Source organism: Pseudochaenichthys georgianus, chromosome 17, assembly GCF_902827115.2.
Source record: "Pseudochaenichthys georgianus chromosome 17, fPseGeo1.2, whole genome shotgun sequence".
Classification (NCBI taxonomy): domain Eukaryota; kingdom Metazoa; phylum Chordata; class Actinopteri; order Perciformes; family Channichthyidae; genus Pseudochaenichthys; species Pseudochaenichthys georgianus.
Genome location: NC_047519.1, coordinates 12,033,619 through 12,057,015, shown reverse-complemented (window position 1 = coordinate 12,057,015; position 23,397 = coordinate 12,033,619). Strand labels below are relative to the sequence as shown.

The 23,397-nt window shown below is 40.9% G+C and overlaps 1 protein-coding gene across 1 annotated transcript in view; it reads right to left on the bottom strand.

Moving 5' to 3' along the window:
* Positions 1–4,607: 4,607 nt before the first annotated feature.
* LOC117461813 (vertebrate ancient opsin-like) overlaps positions 4,608–23,397 on the bottom strand; it is a 106,756-nt gene continuing 87,966 nt past the window's right edge. The window contains exon 4 of the mRNA XM_034103777.2: positions 4,608–7,322. Within this exon, the coding sequence (XP_033959668.1) occupies positions 7,041–7,322 (282 nt within the window). The 3' untranslated portion in view covers positions 4,608–7,040. The remainder of the gene's footprint in view (positions 7,323–23,397) is intronic.

Genomic DNA, 23,397 nt, shown 5'->3' with positions numbered 1-23,397 from the left:
GACTGGGGTCGAACGTGAGGGAAGCTGTGGTGAATTTGCCAGGTCGGAGGAGCGCATAGAAGGCTAGTAGGAATACGGCATCAAGCAGCGCGTCGATATAGGGGGAGAATAATCCTTTCCTGAGTGTGGACAGCATGAGACGCAGGACGGGGAGCGTGATAGGGAGCCTCGGGTCTGCAGCGGGGGAAACGTCTTATACAGCCCTTTAAGGATGAGTTTAACTGTAGGGTTTGATAATAGGCTGGGAAAGCTAGGATCGGAGCAGCGGACGTTAAATTGAATTCCTGCTAAGAGGCTTCGGATGTACTGGGGTTTGAGGTGTCGATCAGTGGTGCAGTAGCCCATAAAGGCGCACACGGTGGAGATGAGGACAGGTTTGAGGGGGACATCTACTGAGCGGCAGAAAAAAGCGAACGTTCTCCATGCGAAATCATAAGATCTGAGGGTGGAAGCGGCTAAGCCCTTTCTCATGAAGAATCTGGCAGACTCGAGGTGCCGAGCTAGGGGACTCTCAATTAGTGCAGAGATAGGAGATGAAGTGAAGGGATTCCGACTGGTTGCGAGCTGGCTTCCGGGCAGAGGCTCCGGAATGTCTGGAAATGAAAGCGAGAGAGGGAGTCATCGATGACATTGAGGTGACCGGGAATGCGGCGAGCTGTGATAATGAAGTTGTGGATTATGGAGGACCGCGTAATGCTTCTCATGAATGGCATGATGTCGCTGCACTGGGAGCGCGCCTTATTGATGATTTCAACCACTGATTGGTTGTCGCACAGCACCGAGATGCGTTTACGGAACCACTGGTGACCCCATACGTGGCATGCAACGGCGATCGGAAATATCTCGTGCAGAGCGGAGGATGAGGCATGATTAGGGAATGACGGGGGCCAAGACCCTGCGAACCACTCACCCTGAAAGAAGCCCCCAAAACCCACGGATGGGTCGGCATCCGTGAAAAACCTCATTGAGTCGGAGGAACACACGAGGTCGTCATAGAAGAATGGAACTCCGTTCCAGTGGGCGAGCAGGAGAGACCAGAAACGTAGGTCTGAGCGGCAGCCTTCGTCTAAGAGAACGCAGTCATGGAGATTGTCGACCGCTGATGCTGTGTCCAGGAGGCGGGAGATGAACGAGCGCCCCTGGGGGATGACGCGCATGGCGAAGTTGAGGTGTCCTAGAAGGGAGAGCAACTGTTATTTTGTGATGATTTGTTGCTCGCAGTATGATTTGGTGATGTCCCGGATGCGCTGCAGTTTGTCGGAGGGGAGAGACGCCTTCATGTCTATAGAGTCGAGGGTGATGCCTAAGAACTCTAAGCGTGTGTTTGGGACCTAACGTTTTCTCATTGGAGAGGGGGACGCCTAACTCCTGGAAGCAGTGTTTCAGTTTGCCCAGTGAGGTCCCTGAGCTGTCCTGTGGCGGATCTATGAGGAGGAAGTCGTCCAGTAGGTGAAGGACGGAGGGGATTCTGGCGATGTTCAGCAGGATCCAGCAGAGCTCTTCCGAGAAGGAGTTGAACATACAGGGGCTGCTTCTGCACCCGAAGGTCAGGCGAACGGCGAAATAGAGTTTGGACTCCCACTTAATGCCGAACAGATTCCACTGGGACGGGTGAATGGGAATGATTTTGAAGGCATCGATAATGTCCGCTTTGGAGAGCCATGCTCCGTGCCCTGTGAACTTAATTAATTTAATTGCATTGTCCACTGAGGCATAGTGAAGGGAAAACTGCTCTGGAGGGATGATACTATTGACGCTGCAAAATGGGCCGGAACAGGGAGCGGACAGATCGAAAATCAGCCTTTTTTTCTCAGAGTATTTGCGTGTGGCTATTCCGATGGGATTTGAACGGAACAATGGGAAGAGGGAGGAGCTAAAGGGACCGATTATATATCCTTTGTGGAGTTCTTTGTCGATGAGCTGGGAAACTATGTTGGGTTCTTTAGCGGCTGACTGTAGGTTTTTTGCTACGAAAGTAACTGTGGGAGATGAGAGGACCCCTACCCTGAAGCCTTGGGAGAGCCCTGACAGGAGATAGTCCACGAAAACGGAATCTGGGTGAGTGGATAGCGCAGCTGCTAGCTGAGGGATGTTAATGGGAGTGGAGGGGTGATGTTTCAAAATGTTTTTCCACCACAAGGTTTCTGGCGCAGAGCTACTGAAAGGTTTTGGCTACGCCTGGGGCACACGGACTTCGGGTGTGCATCCCTGCAGAAACTGACGGTTTGGTCTATCGATTCCAGTATACTGCATGTGGGAGGCTCTGGGCGCGGAGAAAGGTACTGAGGGGCAGAGGGCAGCTGTTGCAAGAAATAGCGGATTGCCCGCCGGTAGCCATCACGAGCAGCTCGATGTCCATCACTGATCAGTCGAGGCGGATATTGCTATGCGCTAGGTGAAGCGCTGCTTTACTAGAAAAGCTTTTATGGTACTGATAAAAGATGGATATCCCGTATCTAAGGTTGATATCTCCGATAATGGCCATGTACGCATCTAATTCTACTCTTCTCTCAGGGTAGACGGAGCAGATGACGTCACGGAAGATGCCGAAAGCTACCATGAATTGCCCTACGCTGATGTCTCTGATAAGCCTGGGGTCTGCGGTCTTAAAGACGGCGGTGATGGTTCCTCCTGAGGCGATGGCTTTATCGCACTCCGGGGAGGGCAGAATAAGGCTAAGCAGGTTAACATCCTTCCCTTCAAGAATTTTCTACCTAAGCCGTGAGGAGATGTTAGCGGCTTTGGAAATAAAAGGCCTACCTGCAGGGGGGGCTGGGAGGGCCGAAGCCAGAGAATAAGGAGGAGCTGCCGCTGGGATGCGTGGAACACCCTGACCCGGCAACCGCAGCGGGACTGAGGCAGCGAGCGCTGTTCTGAGCGTGACAGAAGTTGGCGCTCCTGTGCCGGAGTCTTCCAGGGCCTGGAGGCGAGCATCGATGGCTCTTATGGAGCTATCCAGGGATTGCAGGGCGCCGGCCACGCTACTCTCCCCACTCCCGGCCTGGCGAGCCTGGGAAAGGGTGGATTTGGGAGGCGGCCGGGGTCCTGGAGGGCTCGATTTCATGCCCTTTTTTCCTCCGGGGCTGCGGCCGCGTCCTCACCCTGGTCTCTCTGGGGAGCTGCTGCCCCGGGCTGGGGAGCTGTGCTGGTGACCTGATCCGAGAGCTCTCGGAGCTGCGAGAGAGTGAGGCCTGGGGCTGTGGGGATGCCCTGCTGCAGGAGGCGATGAGGAAGTCTGCCTCTGATGATAGGCCGCTGTGGGGAGCCGAACCGGGATCAAAGATTTCCATACCAGGTTCGTCTGAATTTTTTTTTCTTTGTTTGTTTTTTCTCACGAGGAGGAGTATAGTAGTACTGCTACTGCATGTGATCATCTGCAATGACAACTGACAGGGAGGAAGAGCAGGCATTTAAGGAATTTAACATGTGCTGCAATTGGCTGCTGAGGGGTGACGCCCTCGTATTTAATGAGGGGGGAAGGGAGCCATAGAGTGACGTGTAAGTGACTCGTGTTAGGTCTTCCTTATTGAACTTGCGCTAAAGCTTTCATTAAAACGTATTTACCCCAAGTGTGATGGTAATTATATAATGAATTTAACCGATTCACTATTCCCGTTATTCTCGAACACATGGATTCATTACAATATCCATCACACATGATTTACAAGTTATTTTTGTCAGATGCCCTGTAGTCCAAAGCTCTCCCAGTGGAATTACATCGTGGTTAAAAACACCACAACGCTTTGTGCATGGCTGCTCTCATCTCTGTGTTGATGTGTAATTTTTCTTTCACCACAACTTTCTCTTGTTTTTTAACCAGATTTAAGACCAAGAGATTGAAGATGAAAACAGGTCTCATTGACCTTGGAAAGTTGGCACTGTTATATCGGACAATTAGGGCAGTTAAGTGGTCATGAGACTCCCCTGTTTCTTTTACCAGCGGGTGAAATTACAACTTGGGATGTCTTTGTAGTAGTTCCAATTTAAAAGAGGATCTCCAGTGAAGGAAAAAAACCCGTCTTGTGACCAGGTTAGAGGTAGCCTGACATTTAACATTCCCTCTGGAAAACCAATGTGTATTAAAGAGGGTAACTTCATAAGACGCTGACTACCTCAGGTAACCTTTTTATAAAGCTTGTTTATATATCCATATTGGTCCTGGGAATTGTTCAGTAATTATATTCTTTCTTAAACTTTCAAGTGCATTTTGAATGATAACGCTCTTATGTCCTCTTAAATAATGTTTATTTACCTCTCAAGCCTTCTGTTTAGAGTCGGTGAGGTCCTGATAATTTATTCCGGTAAATTACTCTGACCTACTAATTGACCTGACCGAAGTTATTGAGTCTATGTAAGTTTACTGCTTGGCTCAGATCCACCAACGTCAGCAAGATGTCCCCTCTATTAACTCCCCGAATAACCAGGTTCAATTAACTGCTGTTTCTATTCAGACAACTCTTTTTAATCTGTTTAAGCGATCCCGAAGGATTTTGATATCAGTAAATGGAGTGTGTTCCTACCTAAGTGTGAGTGTGGCAGGGTGCAGTCTTACCTTTGAAACAGGAGAGGAGAGCACAGATTTTCTTTTTAGTTGTCCCAATCCAACAGGTGAGATCAGTTTATTTGAAGAAAAAATAGGTCCAAAATAATACAGAGTCTTTACCTTTTAACACATTATAATCATATACAACATATCATGCTGGGGATATATTTTTATCTAAAACCTTAATTCATATTTCTCATCTTTCCCAGATTCAAATAGAGTTATTAGTTCTAAGGTCCCTATACGTACTAATAACGTATTCCAGGTCGATCTAAATAGTGTTATTCATAAGATTCCTGTACGTTCTAATAACGCCTTCCAGGTAGATCTAAATAATACTATTAGTTCTAAGATTCCCGTACGTATCTACCCTCAATGTGTTTCTCCTTAAGTCAGGAGCCCACCTCCCTGCTGTGAGAGGAGAGGGAAGAACCTGCCTACTCTCTTATTAGAGAGTAAGGCATAAATCATTATAGGTCTTACACTCAACTTAACAAACCACTTGTGTTTTGTTTATGCTGTAAATATAGAAAAACCTAAAATATGAAGCATTTTCATTGTGGGTTATACAAGAATATAATTAATTATATTTGATTATAACTAATTTTCGTTTTAAGTATTCAACATACTATGTAGCTCTCAACACTTCCTTACTGAGAAGGCACATTATACACTTAATTATTTGATTTTTTTCAATAATGCATGCCTGATTTAAATAGAGACAGACACGCTGCAACTACATTAGCCGGCAAATTAAGCTAATGCTTGCTCTTCGGCTGAAAACACTGTTTCAACCTAATTTTCTAAGGTTAAAGATGACCAGTTTTAAAACAATAACCATGTTCATTTAATTCAAATATTCCCTAAATTGCTTCATAAGTTATATCATGCTAAATGTCTCAGGCTGAATCTGAAAGATTGATTTAGATACAAAAACCTTTATTGAACAGCTCTCCTCCAAAACATTTCACAAGTTTTATAGCTTTGGTATCAACTCATGTACAACAATGTATACAAGGTCTTGACAGCACATTTACTAAAAGTGGATTACCAGTATATCACACACACTAATTAGGCAGTAGCGAAAAAGTACCAGACCACTGATAGCTTAGACATTCACTGACAACACGGCTTTAAAAAACTTCAAATATATTTGTATTGCAAAAGGGAAAAGTGTCAAATGAATTTTGCAGACAGACAGAAGCACACACAGAACAAAATTATTCCATCTAAAGCATATTTGTTGACTCGAGTAAAGTGTTTTATTTTGCAACACTAGAAAATAATTCATATTGGTCAGGATTGTCTTTTATACTTTCTTTTTTCAAAGCCTGACTGTGTGCCAATGAGCAAGGCACTGATCTGCTAATCATTGTTAAATAGTCTGTGAACCAGTTCTTCAACACATAGTACACCCTGCGCTTTGAGATTTGGTCACAAAAGTAACATAAAAGATATAACAGCCCTCAAAATGTGTGTATCAGTCCAGAAAAGCAAGTTTAGTATCTGTATTAGTGCTAACCACTGAACATTATGTGACACTCATTTCATTTCATTTCAAACCTTTATTTATACAGATAAAATCCCATTGAGATCATTGATCTCTTTTCCAAGGGAGACCTGTTCAAGTAGGTTCCACATGAAACATAAAAGCATAAACACTGACACTGTATATTTCCAACCTCTATTGCATCCTGCAACAGTGCACATGCACGTCATTATTGAATGAACTATACAGTAACTCTACAACATGCACATATTTCACTAACCCTAGGTCAATATCCCTGGTGAAAGTTAATGCCCTTAGCATGCTAGCAATGCTACTTCCAATGAACCACACATTTAACCAGTTAATCAAAAGATGATTTATGCAATTTAAAGTGACAAGTGATGAATTAAAAGGAAAATGACGGGCAATGAATAAAAAGCTAAAACACTTATACTTGAAAAACAATTCAAGTACATTCTCATTGCTCAAATATTTCATAATGTTGTCTACCTTAGGAAAGACTTTGAAATGCTTAAGATGACAAACAACATGTGTTCTTTCTACCTCACTTTGTAACCACTGCTACAATCAATAACCAATCAATACAAAAATACATCTTATCCCTTCTGAACTCGGAGTACATTTCTCTCATGTCATAGTAAATTCTTTACCGAACGTAGATATTGCACAAACAATTATCCCTATAAATCTTTTTCTCCTAACATAACAGTCTGACAGTGCTTTATGCAAACATGTGATAAGAAATCCTTAAAATGCCTAGAAAAGACCATGTTTCCTTTTTATCTGCAGATATCTCTAAGCTCCGGCTGGTATTATATATCGACCAAAGGCAGTACAAGATTTGCCTTTGTTACCGGTCCATTCCATCTCTAAGCTGTCATAAAGCTGATACAACAGCTGCAATAAATCCACCTGGTTTGCTCGGATACGCCTCTCCATGCATCAGTAACATCATCTCTCTCATGATTTCTCTTTGGGAATTCGTGGTTATAGCCAATCACTGGCAATCGACACTTCGACATGTCTGTTGATGTCTGAAGAAGGGGCTTTGGTGATGTCAACGGTTGGCTCCACAAACGGTCCAAGTTGGGGCCCGGAGGCCACCGGATGGCCTAGGGAAGCCACCATAAACAAGAAGTAATTGGTGCGGCGGGTACCCGAAATTGCGATCCCCCTCATGGCCTTGGTGGCGACCTTGGAGGAGCTCCTTACGCTGGAGCCTCGTCGAGGAACCTTACATCGCAGCAGGGCTTGGAAACATCTGTAGAACTGGGTCAAGCAAAGGACAAAGACTTGATCAGAAATAGATTGTTCTCTCCAGAAATCAAGTGAACCAAGTTACTTAACCTGTTAAACCCGAGCCTGTTTTTCAGGTTTCAGGCTCGAAAATGACATTCCCAGAACAAATGACTATAACTTCACTTCTAAAAGGTTTATATGAATAATTGTTGTTGTCAAAGCAAGGTTACATATGTGAGTTGGGTGTATAAGTGTCAGAAAACCCATTACTTATAGTGAAGACCAACCTTGAATGATGGGTTAGTAGCCTAAAAGCTTTAGGAATCCAAAGTATAACATATAATAACTACCCTGTATCAAGATTGAGGCAAAACAAGTGACATTTGAGCTTTTTAGAGAGGTTTATGTAAATAAAGTCCAGGCGGAATAAGCTTTGGGCACATTTGGTTCCATCAGTGCCATTTGACCTTTTTCAGGTACCAGACTCTAAAAATTATTTTATTACATTGAATCATCACTATAGGTATTCATTCCACCCAAAACATAAAAACATTTCTTAAAAAAATGTTTAAAATATTGTTGTGAGTGTGTGTGTGTGTGTGTGTGTGTGTGTGTGTGTGTGTGTGGTGTGTGTGTGTGTGTGTGTGTGTGTGTGTGTGTGTGTGTGTGTGTGTGTGTGTGTGTGTAGGTGTGTATGTGTAAGTGTAGCTGTGTGGGTATGTAAGTGTAGCTGTGTGGGTATGTGTATGTGTAAGTGTAGCTGTGTGTATGTGTAAGTGTAGCTGTGTGTGTATGTAACTGTACCAACACACTATACAATACAACTACACTGTAGGTCATTGTGTGTAGGTGTACTTGCACAATAAAAAAAACGGAAACATAGGTAACATTTGACTCCAACTGGGGCAGATTTATTTCAAACATTTTACCAACACACTATAGACATGTAAAAACAAACATTTTACCAACGTACTATACAATAAAACCACACTGTAGGTTTGTAAAAACAACAAATATTTTACCAACACACTATACAATAAAATCACACTAGGTATATAAAAACAACAAGTATTTTTTTTTTTAAATAAACACTCGCAAAATGTTATACCTACCTGCACTTTATACCTACCTGAATGTTCCAGTATTTAGGTCGTGCCACTCCCTGAAACAGTTCCCTTTGACAGTGAAGCACTTCCTGCAGTACACAGGTGTCTTCATCCTTTTGAGTCCAGCATCTAGGCACCTGCTGCAGTTCTTCCTGACCTTGGTGGCATCTTCCCCATAATACTCGGGCATGCATGTGAGTGGTGGTGGAGGAGGGGGTGGTGGAGGTGGAGGTGGAGGGGGTGGTGGAGGTGCAGGGCCTTCAGCAGGACCTTCAGCAAACTCCAACAATTCTGCAGCAAGCTGCTCCCTGAAGGTCTTCTGGGTGTGTGGCTTTGTCCTGCTGCGGTCATCTAACAAATGTGGAAAAACAAAGAGATTAGATTAATTCACTGGCTTATACTTATGGGATAATATTGGACTATAAATGAATAATATTACACCAAATAAATAAGTAAACACATGTATATTCATTCACTGGCCATTCATTTAGAAAATGTAACTCCAAAAAGACAAGTAACACCATTTAGCACTTTGCCTAATCATTCCTGTAGCTTCCTGGCTAAGCTAACACTGTGATGCAGTTCCACCAAACACAAAAGTAATATATAAAAAGGATAATATTGGACAATAAATGAATAATATTACACCAAATAAATAAGTAAACACATATATATATATATTCATTAACTGGCCATTCATTTAGAAAATGTAACTCCAAAAAGACAAGTAACACTATTTAGCATTTTGCCTAATCATTCCTGTAGCTTCTTGGCTAAGCTAGCACTGTGACGCAGTTTCACCAAACACATAAGTAATATATAAAAACAGAGATATTACATACCTTTCCCGTGGTGGAAGTTCAACATCCGAGTCACTACTGTCCGGATCCAGGTCTGGCTGGAGGAGATCTTCATCATCCGACGAAGAGTCATCTGGTATGATCATAGCTATCGTCAGCTAGCATCTCTAGCACCTGCTCTGTGGTGAAGCTCTCCCTTCTGGCTGCGTAATGCGTAATGGAGCCGGAGCGGGCGTAGTTTATACTACGCAGGATCATATCTTTGGAACCCATTGGTCGTTCGGGTGATTGACACCTTTTCTGAACCGTTAGAGCCAATATAATCGAGTGACGGTTAGTAAGTCCCGCTAAACACTTACGTCAAGTAGAGAGAGGTTTGCGTAAACAGCACGTGAGACAGCGTTAGCTCGGGACTGCAAAACTTTATACCTACTCTGCTGCCATGAATGTAATGATAGATTATCAGGAACAATTCTAAAGTGACTAAGAGACATTGGATTAACCTTAAACAACGTTTTTATTCCCTTGAACAAGAGCTTTGATCACAAAACAACAACGGTAAGACATCATTATTGTTATGGTTTTGAAAACTGTTGTTTTTGTTCTTCTCTGTTCTGGCTGCTAGCTCAGTGAGTTTGTGTCCTACAGTGATGATTCTTATAACAACAATAATCTGTGGAGTATCAGCTTTCAGTTGATATGTAGTTTCTGCAGAAAATATTAAGTTTTAAAGATCGTTTTTGCTAGTTAGCACCGGAAGTAGCATCTGCCCGTTTTAGCTAAGGGCTAATGCTAACGCTTCTTGTGAGACTTGTGTTTTGTTTCTGTAAAAATGGTTCGTATTGTCAGTTAGCTGAGATTCTTCTCGTTAATCTGGTATAACACATGAATAGGTTCTTAAATATTAAGATGCCCTGAGACACAGTGTTGTGACCGTCGGGGACCTTCGGGCTTAACAGGTTAATCCCCTATTATACTGTTTTTCAACAACATATTATAGGTCTCAGAAATATACAAAACATGTCTCTGAAGTGTTTGGCTCGAAATACCAAACAGATCATGCATTGCAGCATTACCCATAATCCCCTCTGTTTCAGCCCTGTTTCAAAAGTGCTGATTCTCTGTCAGTTACTTTAGATGAAAATAAGGAGCCACTCCCCCCCCCCCCCCACGAGAGATATTTGGCTATAAATAACACAATGGTGCTCTCGGAGGAGATTCAGGTGATAAGGTGGGGGGTGTTACCTTGGTTGGTAATTGGCTAATGGTTACACAAGCCAAAACATCGTTATGACATCATAAAGTAGCCAAAAGCTGATCAGCTCATTTTCACAGGTTTATATAAATGGATCAGGACAAAAAGAGAGAAAATATTTTTTCCAGAAGATCTTTACACAGAGGGGACACATGTTGATGTACAATTCTAAACTGTATCTTAAACTGCCACCAACAGTTAGAAATGTTTCCTTTAAATTCACTTTACAGCCAAGTCTTACGGTGACATGGTGACCCGCTTTGTGCCGGTCTGCTCAGCATTTTAATAACATAATAAATGTCCAGAAGTTGATTGGATGTCAATCAATAAACACACGGGTGGGTGGGGTCAAGGGCTTGCCCACCTGTCACCATTCTCGTCGCCTACATAACGCCCTACTGGCACAAAACAGAACAAGCCACGGGGATGCACTTTTTTGGTGGAATATAGTGAAAACTACGACGAAGAAAATGAATATTTACTCATATGTGCAGCTGGTGAAGGGCAATTCCTACAGAGCTTTTTGTGCAATTTTCTAGAGTTTTTATTTCAATCGCGCATTGAGGTGAATATGATTTTAAGCAACAGACTACATACAATACTTTATTGTTATGCTTATGGATCAATATATATGTTATTGTGGCAGGTTGGCATCTAGGTCCACCTTGTCTAGTTTTAAAATTACTTTTAACCGTACACTTTAACAAAATGGCACAGGTACCTGCTCTGTAGCTAGAAGCCAACTTAAGCACTTTTATATTCAAGTAATGAAGCCCATTGTGCTTTTTACAGCAGCCAAATAACCCCAGCATTCAAATCCTGCTCCTCACAATTTATGTCAGTGTTCCTGATGTAGTGTGTCAGAAAAGACTGGGGGGTTAGTCGGCCTGCAGAACATCTGACATTTTCTCACAAAGCAGAACTGAAATTGCCATTTTATTATCTATGGTCTGGATTTTGTTCCAACTAAATAATAATATTTAAAATGTTGTCACAGACATAAAAAGTGTGTCATTGAACCTGGGTATTGAAGAATTTGTCAACCTTTTTTTGTTAGGCATATTGCTTGGTTTCAACTCTGCAGCTGTGCTCTTACAACTTGGCAGCTGAGTAATCTTCAATAATTACAATGATAGCCACTGTGTATTACAGTTTTAGTCTGAAAACATCAAGGTTAGTTTTTGGGCTCAATCAAACAAGCATCACTTGTTTGATCAGCATAACAAGCGTCACCATGTATCTCGTTTGCCATTTTTAATACCTGCTTAACACAACCAAAACAATAGAAAATAAGTGTCACCAAAGTATAAGCTGAATTGTAAACTTTAATATGTAAGTTGATTGTGATCCCTCAATTAGCAGCAAGATTTACATATCAAGTGGCAGTTCATCATGGAAGATTTTACATCCTTCATTTACAGCTGATAAAACCACAATAGGATGCATTTAGATTGACATTTCATTGCAAGATTTAAAAGACATTACTATAACCATATTTCTTCAAAGTTATGGAATTGTCACAGTGATTACACTTCAACCTCCAACAATGCTGTTTTCCAACCAGGGTAGAACATATGAAAATGTTTTAAGGAAAGAACAGACGGGCTGTCTCCAAGGCACAGAGGAAAGGCATTGAAATGTATACACCACCTGTCAGGGAATGATAAATAGTGAATGGACCCCTGGATAGATTTTTCAACCCAAGAAACATATCTGGAAGCGTCAGGATTATGATTTCCTGCAGATCCTCCTGTGTTTCTCCAACCTGAACATAACAGAGCCCCCATGGTACCTGGCTCAAAGTGCAAGTATCTGCTGATGGACAGGTGGGGGGTTTCTGAATTATTGAGGATGCCAGCAGTAGGTTGAAGGCATAACAATGCATTCAGGGTATTTGGCTATACTTTAAATTCCAGGCATTTCCAGCCTAGACATATTCACAACTCAGACAAGCACTGGAACAACATTTTAAGTCCCTTTCCTCAGCTCTTGGTAATGTGAAGACGCCACTCTTGAGTAAACGTAGTATACTTAGTATACGTACATGTTCAGGTATACTTATAGTCTACTACATTTTCTCATGAGCGCAAAACATGCCTAATCTGTTTCACAACTACTGGTCACATAAGAAAAGTAAAAAAAAAAAACATAAACAACATTTATGAAAAGTTTAATTTGTAGAGAAAGACATCGAAATAGAGACATCAAGACAATAAAGGGTTGCTGGATACAGTACATAGAGTAATCAAAACAAATGTATAAAGAAACAGGAATCATTGTAACAGTCAAGAGATGTGATGTTCATTTGGGCTTTTGCTGAAAATCAGTACTGTATCAGGGGTTGAAGGCATATCGTCATTCTACCATTAGCCCACATTGTTATCATTGTCATTATGGGTGAAATGATATATATTAAGTGTATTACTCAATATATGTTGTATTTAAATTGAAAAGAAGTACCACAATTGTAGGCGGGACAATGTCCATAATCCTTTACGCTACAGCTCCTCCCTTCGGTATTTTGTGAAAGGAGCAGACATGAAGTTTTAAAACTAAAAGTATATTATTATAACCTGGTAACCAGTAAAAACGATGGGATGGGGTGAAGCAGGAAGATCACGCAGACTGCGTAGGGCCTCACCTCGTGGAGGGGGCCTCATCTTGCTGAAGGGGCCTCATCTTGCTGAAGGGGCCTCATCTTGCGGAGGGAGCTTCAACTGAGCGGTGCACGGTTTCACCGCTGCGAGGCGCCACTCGCACCCTCCCCACCACCCCGTTGACGCTCGCGAAACAGAGGGCCTCATTATCGAACTTTGCATGGGGCATCAAGTTAGCCTGGGACGGCCCTGGGGTGAAGGTTGGGGAGATTAAAGTATTGATACTCTAACAAAACTTCTGGCAATTTCTAACATGATAGCTCAGGTATGTGTCTGTCCAATTCAAATACCTGTAGCCTTATCCCTTAAATGACAAAAACCAGGTCCTTTTCGATTGAAAAGATCTCCCAAACATGAATTTGTAACCTCACCACAAACTCACTTTGTGACTGACTTGACTCGACATTGAACTTCTCCCGCACATTTCTGTCTGTCAAATGCTGGGTGCTTAGAGGTGCGGAGAGAAGGGCAGACATCGAGAAAAGCCTCAGCACATCAACAAAGACATTTTCCTCACAATGAGAAACTCAGTCCGTCCATAACCTATTGGTCATCTATCAGTGAAGGCTACACAGAGATGTAAGGAAACAAGACAATCAACGCCTCTCAGCGGTGCTGATGCAAACTCCCCGCTCTCCCACAGGGAGATGGAGACAACAGACAAAAAGGGGAAGTGAGATGAGACACAGGGGCATCAAGGCTAAGGTCAAGAGAAAGGTGAAGGTGATGACATATTAATAGATGAAGCATGACAGACAGATGCACTGACAGAGTGTTTCAAAGAGTGATGACTGAATAGTTCACCGGTCACATCATGTTTGGGTGATGCATTTCGTTGGACGGATTACATTTGTATGTTACTGTAGGTGACCGTGCACAAAGATACAATCATCAGCAGTATCACTCACATTCGCTCTGTGAGATAAGTATTGTTTGTTTCATAAAAGTCCAACATAATCTCAAAATATGAATGCATTTGGCAACCTTTTTCATTTTCAATCAATGATCAAATCAATCATTTTAAACTAGTTTTGATCTACAGTCCTCTAACACTTCTGAGAAATGGATTCAGCATCCTCATTAAATCACTCCAATAACATCCAAATGTGCTAATCTTTTTTTGAAATATTGGGGATATAGGTGATTATGCTAATGTATGCTACTTAACTCAACTCATGCTAATTCACACATTGCCCAACATATGCAACTTAGCACCCAGCAGTTCCTATATGTTAGAGACTCATACTATACATTTCAACATAACACTTTTGTGAACTCAATACATGTGGGTTTACAATAGGACTCCATATACAGGCAAATAGACTATTGACAGAGTTCTTTGTAAAACTAATATCCAAAACTTTGCAGTGCTCTCACCACAGTCTGATATGAGTTCAGTTGCAGACAATCACTAACACTTAATTGAGTTTAAGGGATCTAAATGAAGTGAATAAATGGCTGGAAGCATTTAGCTTATTTTTATAGATGTCGGCACACAACCCACTACTTAATTCCACGATTTCCTGACTTAATTTGATCTAATAAATTAAACTCCCGTTCTTTTGAAGTGTACGGCACACCACAGAGAGTAGAAATGATCTGGGAGCTATAGCCGGAAAAATAATGAGCATCACAAAGGAACTTGTGAACAGAATGACAATCAACAGATTTCCTCTGAAGATGTTCTGGCACATTCCAATTCTGTTAAGGGCGGCAGTGTATTTTTATGTCTATCAATCATTTCCACACTGAAATCATCTTTCTGAAATGATAAAATAAGCAGCTCCCTGGCAACCAGAAATAAATCCAATCTTGTTCTGTTTGACGGAGATGGTTCTCTTGTACCTTATATGTCGTAGCTGCTATATTGTACTGCCATGTGGTAAATACTCGTGTATGCTGCTCTTGCTCTTTTGCACTTTTTGCATATCATGTATTTAGTTTTTGCTATGTTTGTATACTGTAATTTTCTTAAATGTTTTATGTGAGGGATTGCGGATGGAAATTAGCTCAAAGCTAAATCTGGCACTGTTACGCTTGATACATTTGAATGTTTTAAGTGTTCATTACTGTGCATTGTCCCTGCCAAATAAACGATTAAATAAAAATAAAATAAAATCACACAGCATTTAACTAAGCTCTCATTATCCAGTCTCGGAGTCCAATATAACTAACTGTGGTTTGTGCCTGCCAATAATTTACAGCACTCTCTTTGGAATTTATTTATAATCACATTGTTAAAAGTATGCATTGAGTCGACGTTGGCCCTTTGGTTTTAATAGTCGAGAACCTGAAGGAGAGCTAACTTAGGGACTGAAATATTGTTCCATTCCTTATCTAGTGAAAGGACATTTTATAAGGCGTGTTTAACAATTGTTGGAGCAATGAGTGGTCTGAAACCCACCTCGGCTCCGCGTGTCCTTTGATGAGCTGGTCAGATTTATAAAAGAAGGAATTCAAAGCACCAGAATAAAGGTTAAACAATAATCTGTTTTAATGGTAAAAGAACAACTATACACTTTAAAAGGGGCACCCCTGCTCTGTTCCCAGTGCTGGGAGATCTTACTATCTTGGCGGCAGGAGGAAAAGAGACCGGACAAAGCACACAACAGGATACATGTAAGAACAATGGGGTGGAGTTGTGACGGATGCTCCTCCCATAGGTCCCATCTATTGGGAGATATAAAAACGATAGCCTGTCGCAGCGAATCAGCACAAGCCAGCCAGGAGGCAGCCCGGAAACAAGAGTCTCTTCAGTTTGAGGCAAAACAAACACATCTGGTGTCCGTTGTCTCACATTCCTGCACCCTGCATACACACACATTTTCTGCATAGACTTCCCTCTCTCTGGCCCCCTCCCCCATCAGTTCAATACACACACAGTTTCACATACTTTTGGTATCTTAAAGATATGTTTACGACCTAGCTGTTTATAGTTGGCCAATACAAGTAATACATATCAGTTACTTTAGATCCCACACCTAATTTAGACATGTAGCCTTCCAGATACTTGCCCTGCTGTGTCTAAATAAGGATGTCTCCTCTCCCACATCTCTAGGCTCCTGTCATGCAAAACTGCTCCTACTTCATACAGAGTAATTAAGCACATGTAAGCCAACTACTTCACAATGTTGTGGCAATTTAGTACTCACAACATGAAAGAATAAAACAGAGAGAAATCAATAAAACACAAACACAGGTATAGTTGAGCAGTAATTATACAGCATATAGCCACTGCAATGAACACACACCCATCTTACTCTGCTGTCTTCCAGATGTCTGCCACGCGGTGTCCAAATAAGGATATCTTATCTCTCCCATCCCCACTACTCTCAATACAAATGTTTCAGCTTCTTGTTATACAGACTGCTACTATTTAATACAAAGTAATTAAGTACACACATATATGTAAGCAAACTCACGTCTGGGCACTAGGAACACAGGTTACTTTAATAATCAATACAATGTTGTGAGTTTTAAGGTGGCAGGAATTAGGCATTAAGCTCGTTAGATTTGTCATGTTATTACTGCTTTGCCCTGTATCTGAAGCGACTGGCTTTATAACTTTATGATGCGTTATCATCTTTGGGTTTGAACAGATGATGCTGAACTGACTTCTTTAGACACTGATGGAATTAAATTGGTCTCATCAAAGCCACACAAAAAAAAACAGTTCAGCCAATGGGTTCAACTATAGTCCACTCATTCAGCCCACTGTTTTTGTCAAGTTCACTGTAGAATGCTTCTTGTCAATAGAGGTAGGAGAGGAACATGGTGTTATAAAACAGACTATAGGGCCTAACCCTAATGTTCGGGGCAAATTCGGCACTACAGATAATCACCTCTTAAACGCAACATGTATCTACACACACGCCCATCCACAGGTCCTAAAGAAATCACAGCCCTGAACCCAAAACCCCAACCCTAAGCCTAACCTAACCTAACCCTTACTCAGCTTTCTTATTCCTGCATTTTACTTAAACAAATTGTATGTCTCACACTATATTTTATTGAACTGTTTTACTTTAAATTTATTTTTACCTTGACTATAGTGTATTTTGCACTGTTGGCGGGGCCCGGGACTTAAAATGTGCATTGCCAATTTCTGCGTAGCTTTTCTGCATAATGCAATAACCCCTTTGAATCATTGAGTCTTTGAACTAACCCTAACCCTGCCAAAACCCAAATATATCAACATATTTGAGAGCCTAAGAACAGAATGGCCAGGCTTTTTACACAATTAACTTTAAAGATTTGTCGATCCTCAAAATAGTGATTTCTTTCTTTTCGTCAATAGACTTCTCAACCTTATTGCAACTCCAATAGACAAAAGTGCAGAGTAATTAAGTGTAATGCCAAAGGGGTCAATACAAATATGGCCCCATTATACATTTTCCAATTTAAAAATGTGATCATCTAATGACAATGTCAGGCATTTCAACTTTGAGGTAAGTCATCCTAAATGCTCTAAAAACTATTTCCCAAAAATGGTTTCCCATTTAGGTCAAATGATGATTAAAGTTCTTCTGAACACTAGTTTATAAACTGCAGTCAAATAGGCCCCAACCGCTCCATCATGCCCTAAGCAAACAACCTAATAAAGTCTTTGTCACAATGAAGCGGAAACATGTGATCTCCCAGTCAGAAGGGCAATACTGCTTAGCAATAAATGGATCTTCCTCAACCAGTTAATGAGCATAACTGCAACACAATTATTTAAATATAAGCAAATTACTGTTTGTTTCCCAATTACTGAATATATTAGACAGGACACACAACAAGCTTCTCTGCTTTGACATGTCTGTGCACCAAGCTTTTTCTTTTTCTTTTGAAGTTCTTGTAGAAAATAGCACAGTAATTCCAACTTAATAAACTGAATTCTTATATTAATGTATTAATATACAGCAGGGGTGTCAAACTCAATTTCATCACGGGCCACATCGGCATCATGGTTGCACTCAAAGGGCCGGTTGTAACTTTAAGACTATATAAATATACATATATACATATTTAATATATATAAAATAATGTATTATATTACATGATTGCATTGGATTATTATCGGATAGGGTAATTACTTCATAATTAACTACGTCTGAAAGCAGAAGTCTAGGGAAAATAATTGCAAGTCTCTTCAGTGTGCATGTCCCAAAATGATTTAAAAAGAAAAGCCAAATTCTAAAAAAAATAAAAAACTGAGTAAAATCCTTAATGCAATTATTCTTTTTTTTCAAAAGCCAACTTTCTATTTTAATTTTGGTGTGAATACCTCCACATAGGTCTTGTGTATATTTACTATTTGACTTAATTAAAGTGAAAGTATCCAATCCGATTTATTCAAAGGAATAATAGGTAGAATCATTTGTTACTAAATGAATCAATAGCTGCAGGCCCGATGTACAATTGGAGCCCAAATTGTGGTTTGAACTTGAGCGAAGTGAATGCAAACAGTAGTAGACTTTAACCAAATCAATTATTTGTGCAGTGATGGAGTGATCACTCGTTAAATCCCACAGCCTGTTAAACTGTCAGTCATGATAAGGCAATTCACAGCAATAAAATGGAATGTGAATTAATACAACATGTCAGTGTGTTGGACGTATCATTTATGAGACTGATCCTCAAGACCATAAGCAGTGTCATCTTAAAAATATTCTTAAATACAGGTGCGACATGTTTTTTTTTTTCTGGATCAACTCTGGCTGAATCTGGCTTTAAAGCTGCTCTAAAAAGTTATATAGCTAAACTCATAGTACTTACTAAAATAAGAGTACAAATAATACATTTGTGCAGTGAACTGTAGCTGTAACCATTAAAACATTTCTCAAAGACACCATTTTAATGTAAAACCATTATATATGACTTCCACATTTGCAACAGTTTTTGTCAGAGAAGCTGCCATTTGGTCTCCGTTGACATACAGTATAATCCACCATGTATTCACACATTCATTAACAAAAGGTGATTCAGTGTAAATGTACCCATAATACAGTGCATTCACCTCACACTTCATGTTCTCCACTGTTCATTGTGGATGGGACCCTTCCACAGCAGCTGTTCCTTGTATCTGTACAGCATTTTTAGTCTTCAACTCGCCTCAACTCACAGTTTCCACAGTAACGGGCTGGGAGGAATTGAAGACTGAAAATGACATACAGGACATTCAGTGTCCCTTTTGTCTCGCGCTGTCATGAGGTCGATGATGTGTGGGCTACACACCGTCCCTGTGAGGTCAGTGTGCGAAGGGGCAGGTGGCGTGAGTAGGAAGGAGTGTGAGACGGAACAGACAGGTGTGTAATTGACTCTTGGACCTCAACATGACGGAGCAACATCTGGAATTGGTTGTAGTTATGCGATTGTTTTCCAACATTAGAATAAAATAACTCCCTGCAGTGAATCAGTGAGGAAAGTTTAAAAGTCAAAGCAAACACGTTGGAGTCTGTGATAAGATTAACTCTCCAATATATACAGTACCAAATGTAATTTTCTGTACAGTACATAAAATCCCTCCGACTGACTCTGGAGATAATACTTTATAGAAGCTTACACAGCACTTCAGAAGAACAGAACGAGATGATGAAGATTACATTGAGGAGACACGTTTTATCAGTGCACCGCAGTGGGATTTCTACTGTTATTTTTCTCACCATGATGAAAAGTGCTTCAGAAAGGAACAAAGCATCTTAATCTTTGTTTTGCTCGGTACAACGAGTTTTACTTCAGAGAGGAACTCATCAAAGTCTAGTTACAGTCACCTGCAGTTACCTTGCGTTTTTGACTGCGGTATTAATCATTTCATAATTGATCTCGACTTCAAATGTTGAAGCTCATATTAATCTAATGACCCTTTGTCTATACCTTTTCCAGGAGTTCGAAGTTGAGCGCCAGGACAAGACACCAGGTACAAACCAAAAAAATCGTTGACATCTAATGCATGCATAAGCGTATGTTCTTGTGGTTGTACAGTATGTTAGAAATCATGCATCTAATAAGATAAAATATTATTATTAAAATCCCAAAAGTTTCGCAGAGAGATTTTCATCGCAAACCCCCCAACGCTGCCCAAACACCTCCATTGGACTCCTTTGTTTACTTCTGTAACATAATCATATCATTATGTAACACTCTCGCTTCTAGTGGACGTCTCTAATCGGTTGACCAATCAAAACAGAGCCGGCCAGCTAACCAATCAGAGCAGACTGGGATCTGGTTTCAGACAAAGGATGAAAAGAGGTGCTGCAGCACAGGCAGTATGAGAAAATTAAAGAGCTTTTTGAACATTAAAGCATGGAGACATGTCACAGCAGAGGCAGAAAATACAAATATCAACCTGAAAATGAGCACAATATGGCACCTTTAATACACAAGGTACAAACAAAAAATGGTGAACATCCTAACGAATGCATAGTTGATCACATTCTCACTCCCAACTCGTCCTATATTGACGTTATGTCAGGATCCCTTGGAGTTATTTTCAAGCGCACTGGGGGGACCTATAGCGTCGAAAATCAACTATCAGGGAGTCCCATAGACTTGCATAGAGCTTCCTGGACGTCGGTAATAGACGAGTTGAGATCGTGGAGAAATGCTATCCGCCGACCCATTCTCACACCGTTTATCATCCTTTTTCTCACTCAATATCAAGCCACACATAATGTGGCCGGATTATGTTCATATTCCACTTCATCACTCTAGAGAAGTTAAACCCAAAATCTAATTCTCGAGTAACCACTGCTTATGTTTTACAAGTTACTCAACAGTACTGTAGACTGCAATGCTGCATTCAGGTCATACAATCTGTCGGCAGGGAGAATTCTTGGTGTAAACTCCCCGTTGGGAATAACAAGTAGAACCTGCGGACATGTTTGCAGCTGTTCTTATCACACATGGGCTGTATAAACACAAACAGGAGCCCCATATTCTCTGAGGAGCAAGTCATTATAGAACAAATTGCTGCAGTGAATGTGTTTGCTTTAATATTCATAAATGATTGTGGATATTGCTGTTCTACTAATTAATGCATGCTTAACAATAAAGCAAAACCAACTTGGAGAATACACAATGGAAAGATAATGAGGAAGTGCATAAACAAAAGGGTCGGATTAACCCCTCAGGGGGACCCAGGGGCCTCTCCATTACTCACATTTTCCATATGAGTTAGTATATAATGATTTGTAATGGGAATTGTTGTCTTTTTGTCATATAAAATATGTAACATTTTCAGAGAATCAGGTCTTTTACAGCCGCAGAAAAATAAATATGTTTACAGTCTTATTACCTAGACTGTGAAGAGCTAGAACTCTTAATCTGGGTAGGGAGAAGCTTTTGTGGGGACTGTCGTCAGTGAGGTTTACGGCAATGATGGCCACCCATCAGATTAGTTTCAAAACACGGTTTGTCGGTATGACTATATTACAGTGTCATCAAACTTGTAATTATACAAACAAGTTAATAATATAATTACATTGTTTACGAGAGCCCTAAGTTCTATCCTCTTCATTTGGCCCTCAGTGTGTATCAGATGCATTTAACTTTAAATAAACAATATCTTCTTCCAACCCCCAAAAGGATATGAGGACGACAGTGAAAAACTGTAAATTATGATTCTCTATTTTATACGTTTGTGCCAAACAAAATGTCTAAGATGCTTTATGAATTAGTGTGATATATATTGAAGTAGCTGCAGCTTCATCAACGTCTGCATGTAATCAACAGCTGACTGCCAATCAAATAAAGAAAGTACAATTCATAAACAACAATATTTATTGTCAATTAACATTGAACTATACAGATATACAGTAAATACTGTGGATATGTGTAATGTTCCTCTCGGGCTGCATTTAAAAATAAAATAGAGAAAATAAATAAAATAGCTTTTGAAAATATGCGCATCTTAAAAGTGCTTAATTTTAGATAAATAAAATAAAGTGTAGCAGCAGCAGCTTGAGTTTCCCTTTTTCTTTGTTAACCGTTTCACATCATGACTTAACAGTTTCAGCCGATTATAGAACAATATCAGTCTTTACACATCATAACAATTGAACAGTTTAAAGATTCTCTTTCTTTCCCTCTTATATTGCAGTCCCTCACTCAATTCAGTGCGAGAATTGAGCTCGAGCTTGTCCTGCCAGGAGTTTAAATCTGGGCTGAAATGGTGTCAGGGCCATTCTCATACACACATGCAGGTGCTCATTGGTTAGCCTCGGTTAGCCTGCCCTGGAACGATATTTATTTTTTGTGACCTCAGTTCTCACTTGAGAGGGAAAGTTTGGTCAAACACTTTGTGTTTTGTCTCATAGTGGCGTGTTGGCACTTTTAATGAGCGCCACGGTCTCTGAACAAATGAGACACACTGGTTCTGTGCTCCCAGTGGGCAGGATGAACATGAATGAGTCCACTCAGGGTTAACAGCTCTGTTCTCACCAGTGCTTGAATTGGAATAAAAAAGGTGCCAGTACTCTAAATCAGCAACGGTTTCAAGTCAATTTATTTAAACAGCCCAAAAACAAGTATTTGGCTCAGAGTCATATCCTATAATGCTGGTGGGTTTGTCTCTTTACTGTATATTTTAGAAAGGCTCACTGTACTGTACGGGAAGATTTTTTAGAAGTTAGATGCATCAATCTGGTGCACTTTGAGAGCAAAATTAAGAGATATATGGATACCTCTCAACATCCATATGAAACAACTGTAAACAGATTTACTTTTTCTTTATGGATATAAAAGAAAGTAAAGCCTGACTCCTACTGGCGGCTGGTTAAATGACTCCTCGTCCCTGAGTACACTCACCATCTTTCAGCAGGAAAGGAGAGAGGGAATCCTTGTCCGGCGACAACTGCTGTCTTTTCGCACTATTATTAAGCCACGCTAACATTTTCGAAATGCTAACGTTATCGTTATGTGATGTCTTTTTTGCTCTAGTCTATCGCTGCGGCATGTCATAGATGCGTCATGAGATGCGTCATGAGATGCGTCATGAGATGCGTCATGAGATGCTGCCGGCCGTTATATATATAACAGCAGCACTGCAGCGGTCGGTAAATGCCGCTGAAACACATTAATAAACAATGAACCACGGCACTAGAAAAGTAGAAGGTTGGAGAAGTCGTTATTTAATTTAATCTGGCTTCGTATGATTAAAAGCAACACGATCATCGACCCGACGCAGTCCCCCATTGTTGTTGTAGTGAGCGTCATGAGATGCGTCATGAGATGCCGCTGGCTGGGCATATTTGTTGTCATGCGTCATGACGTGCCGCCGGCAGCCGGCGGCTGAGTACCGAGCAC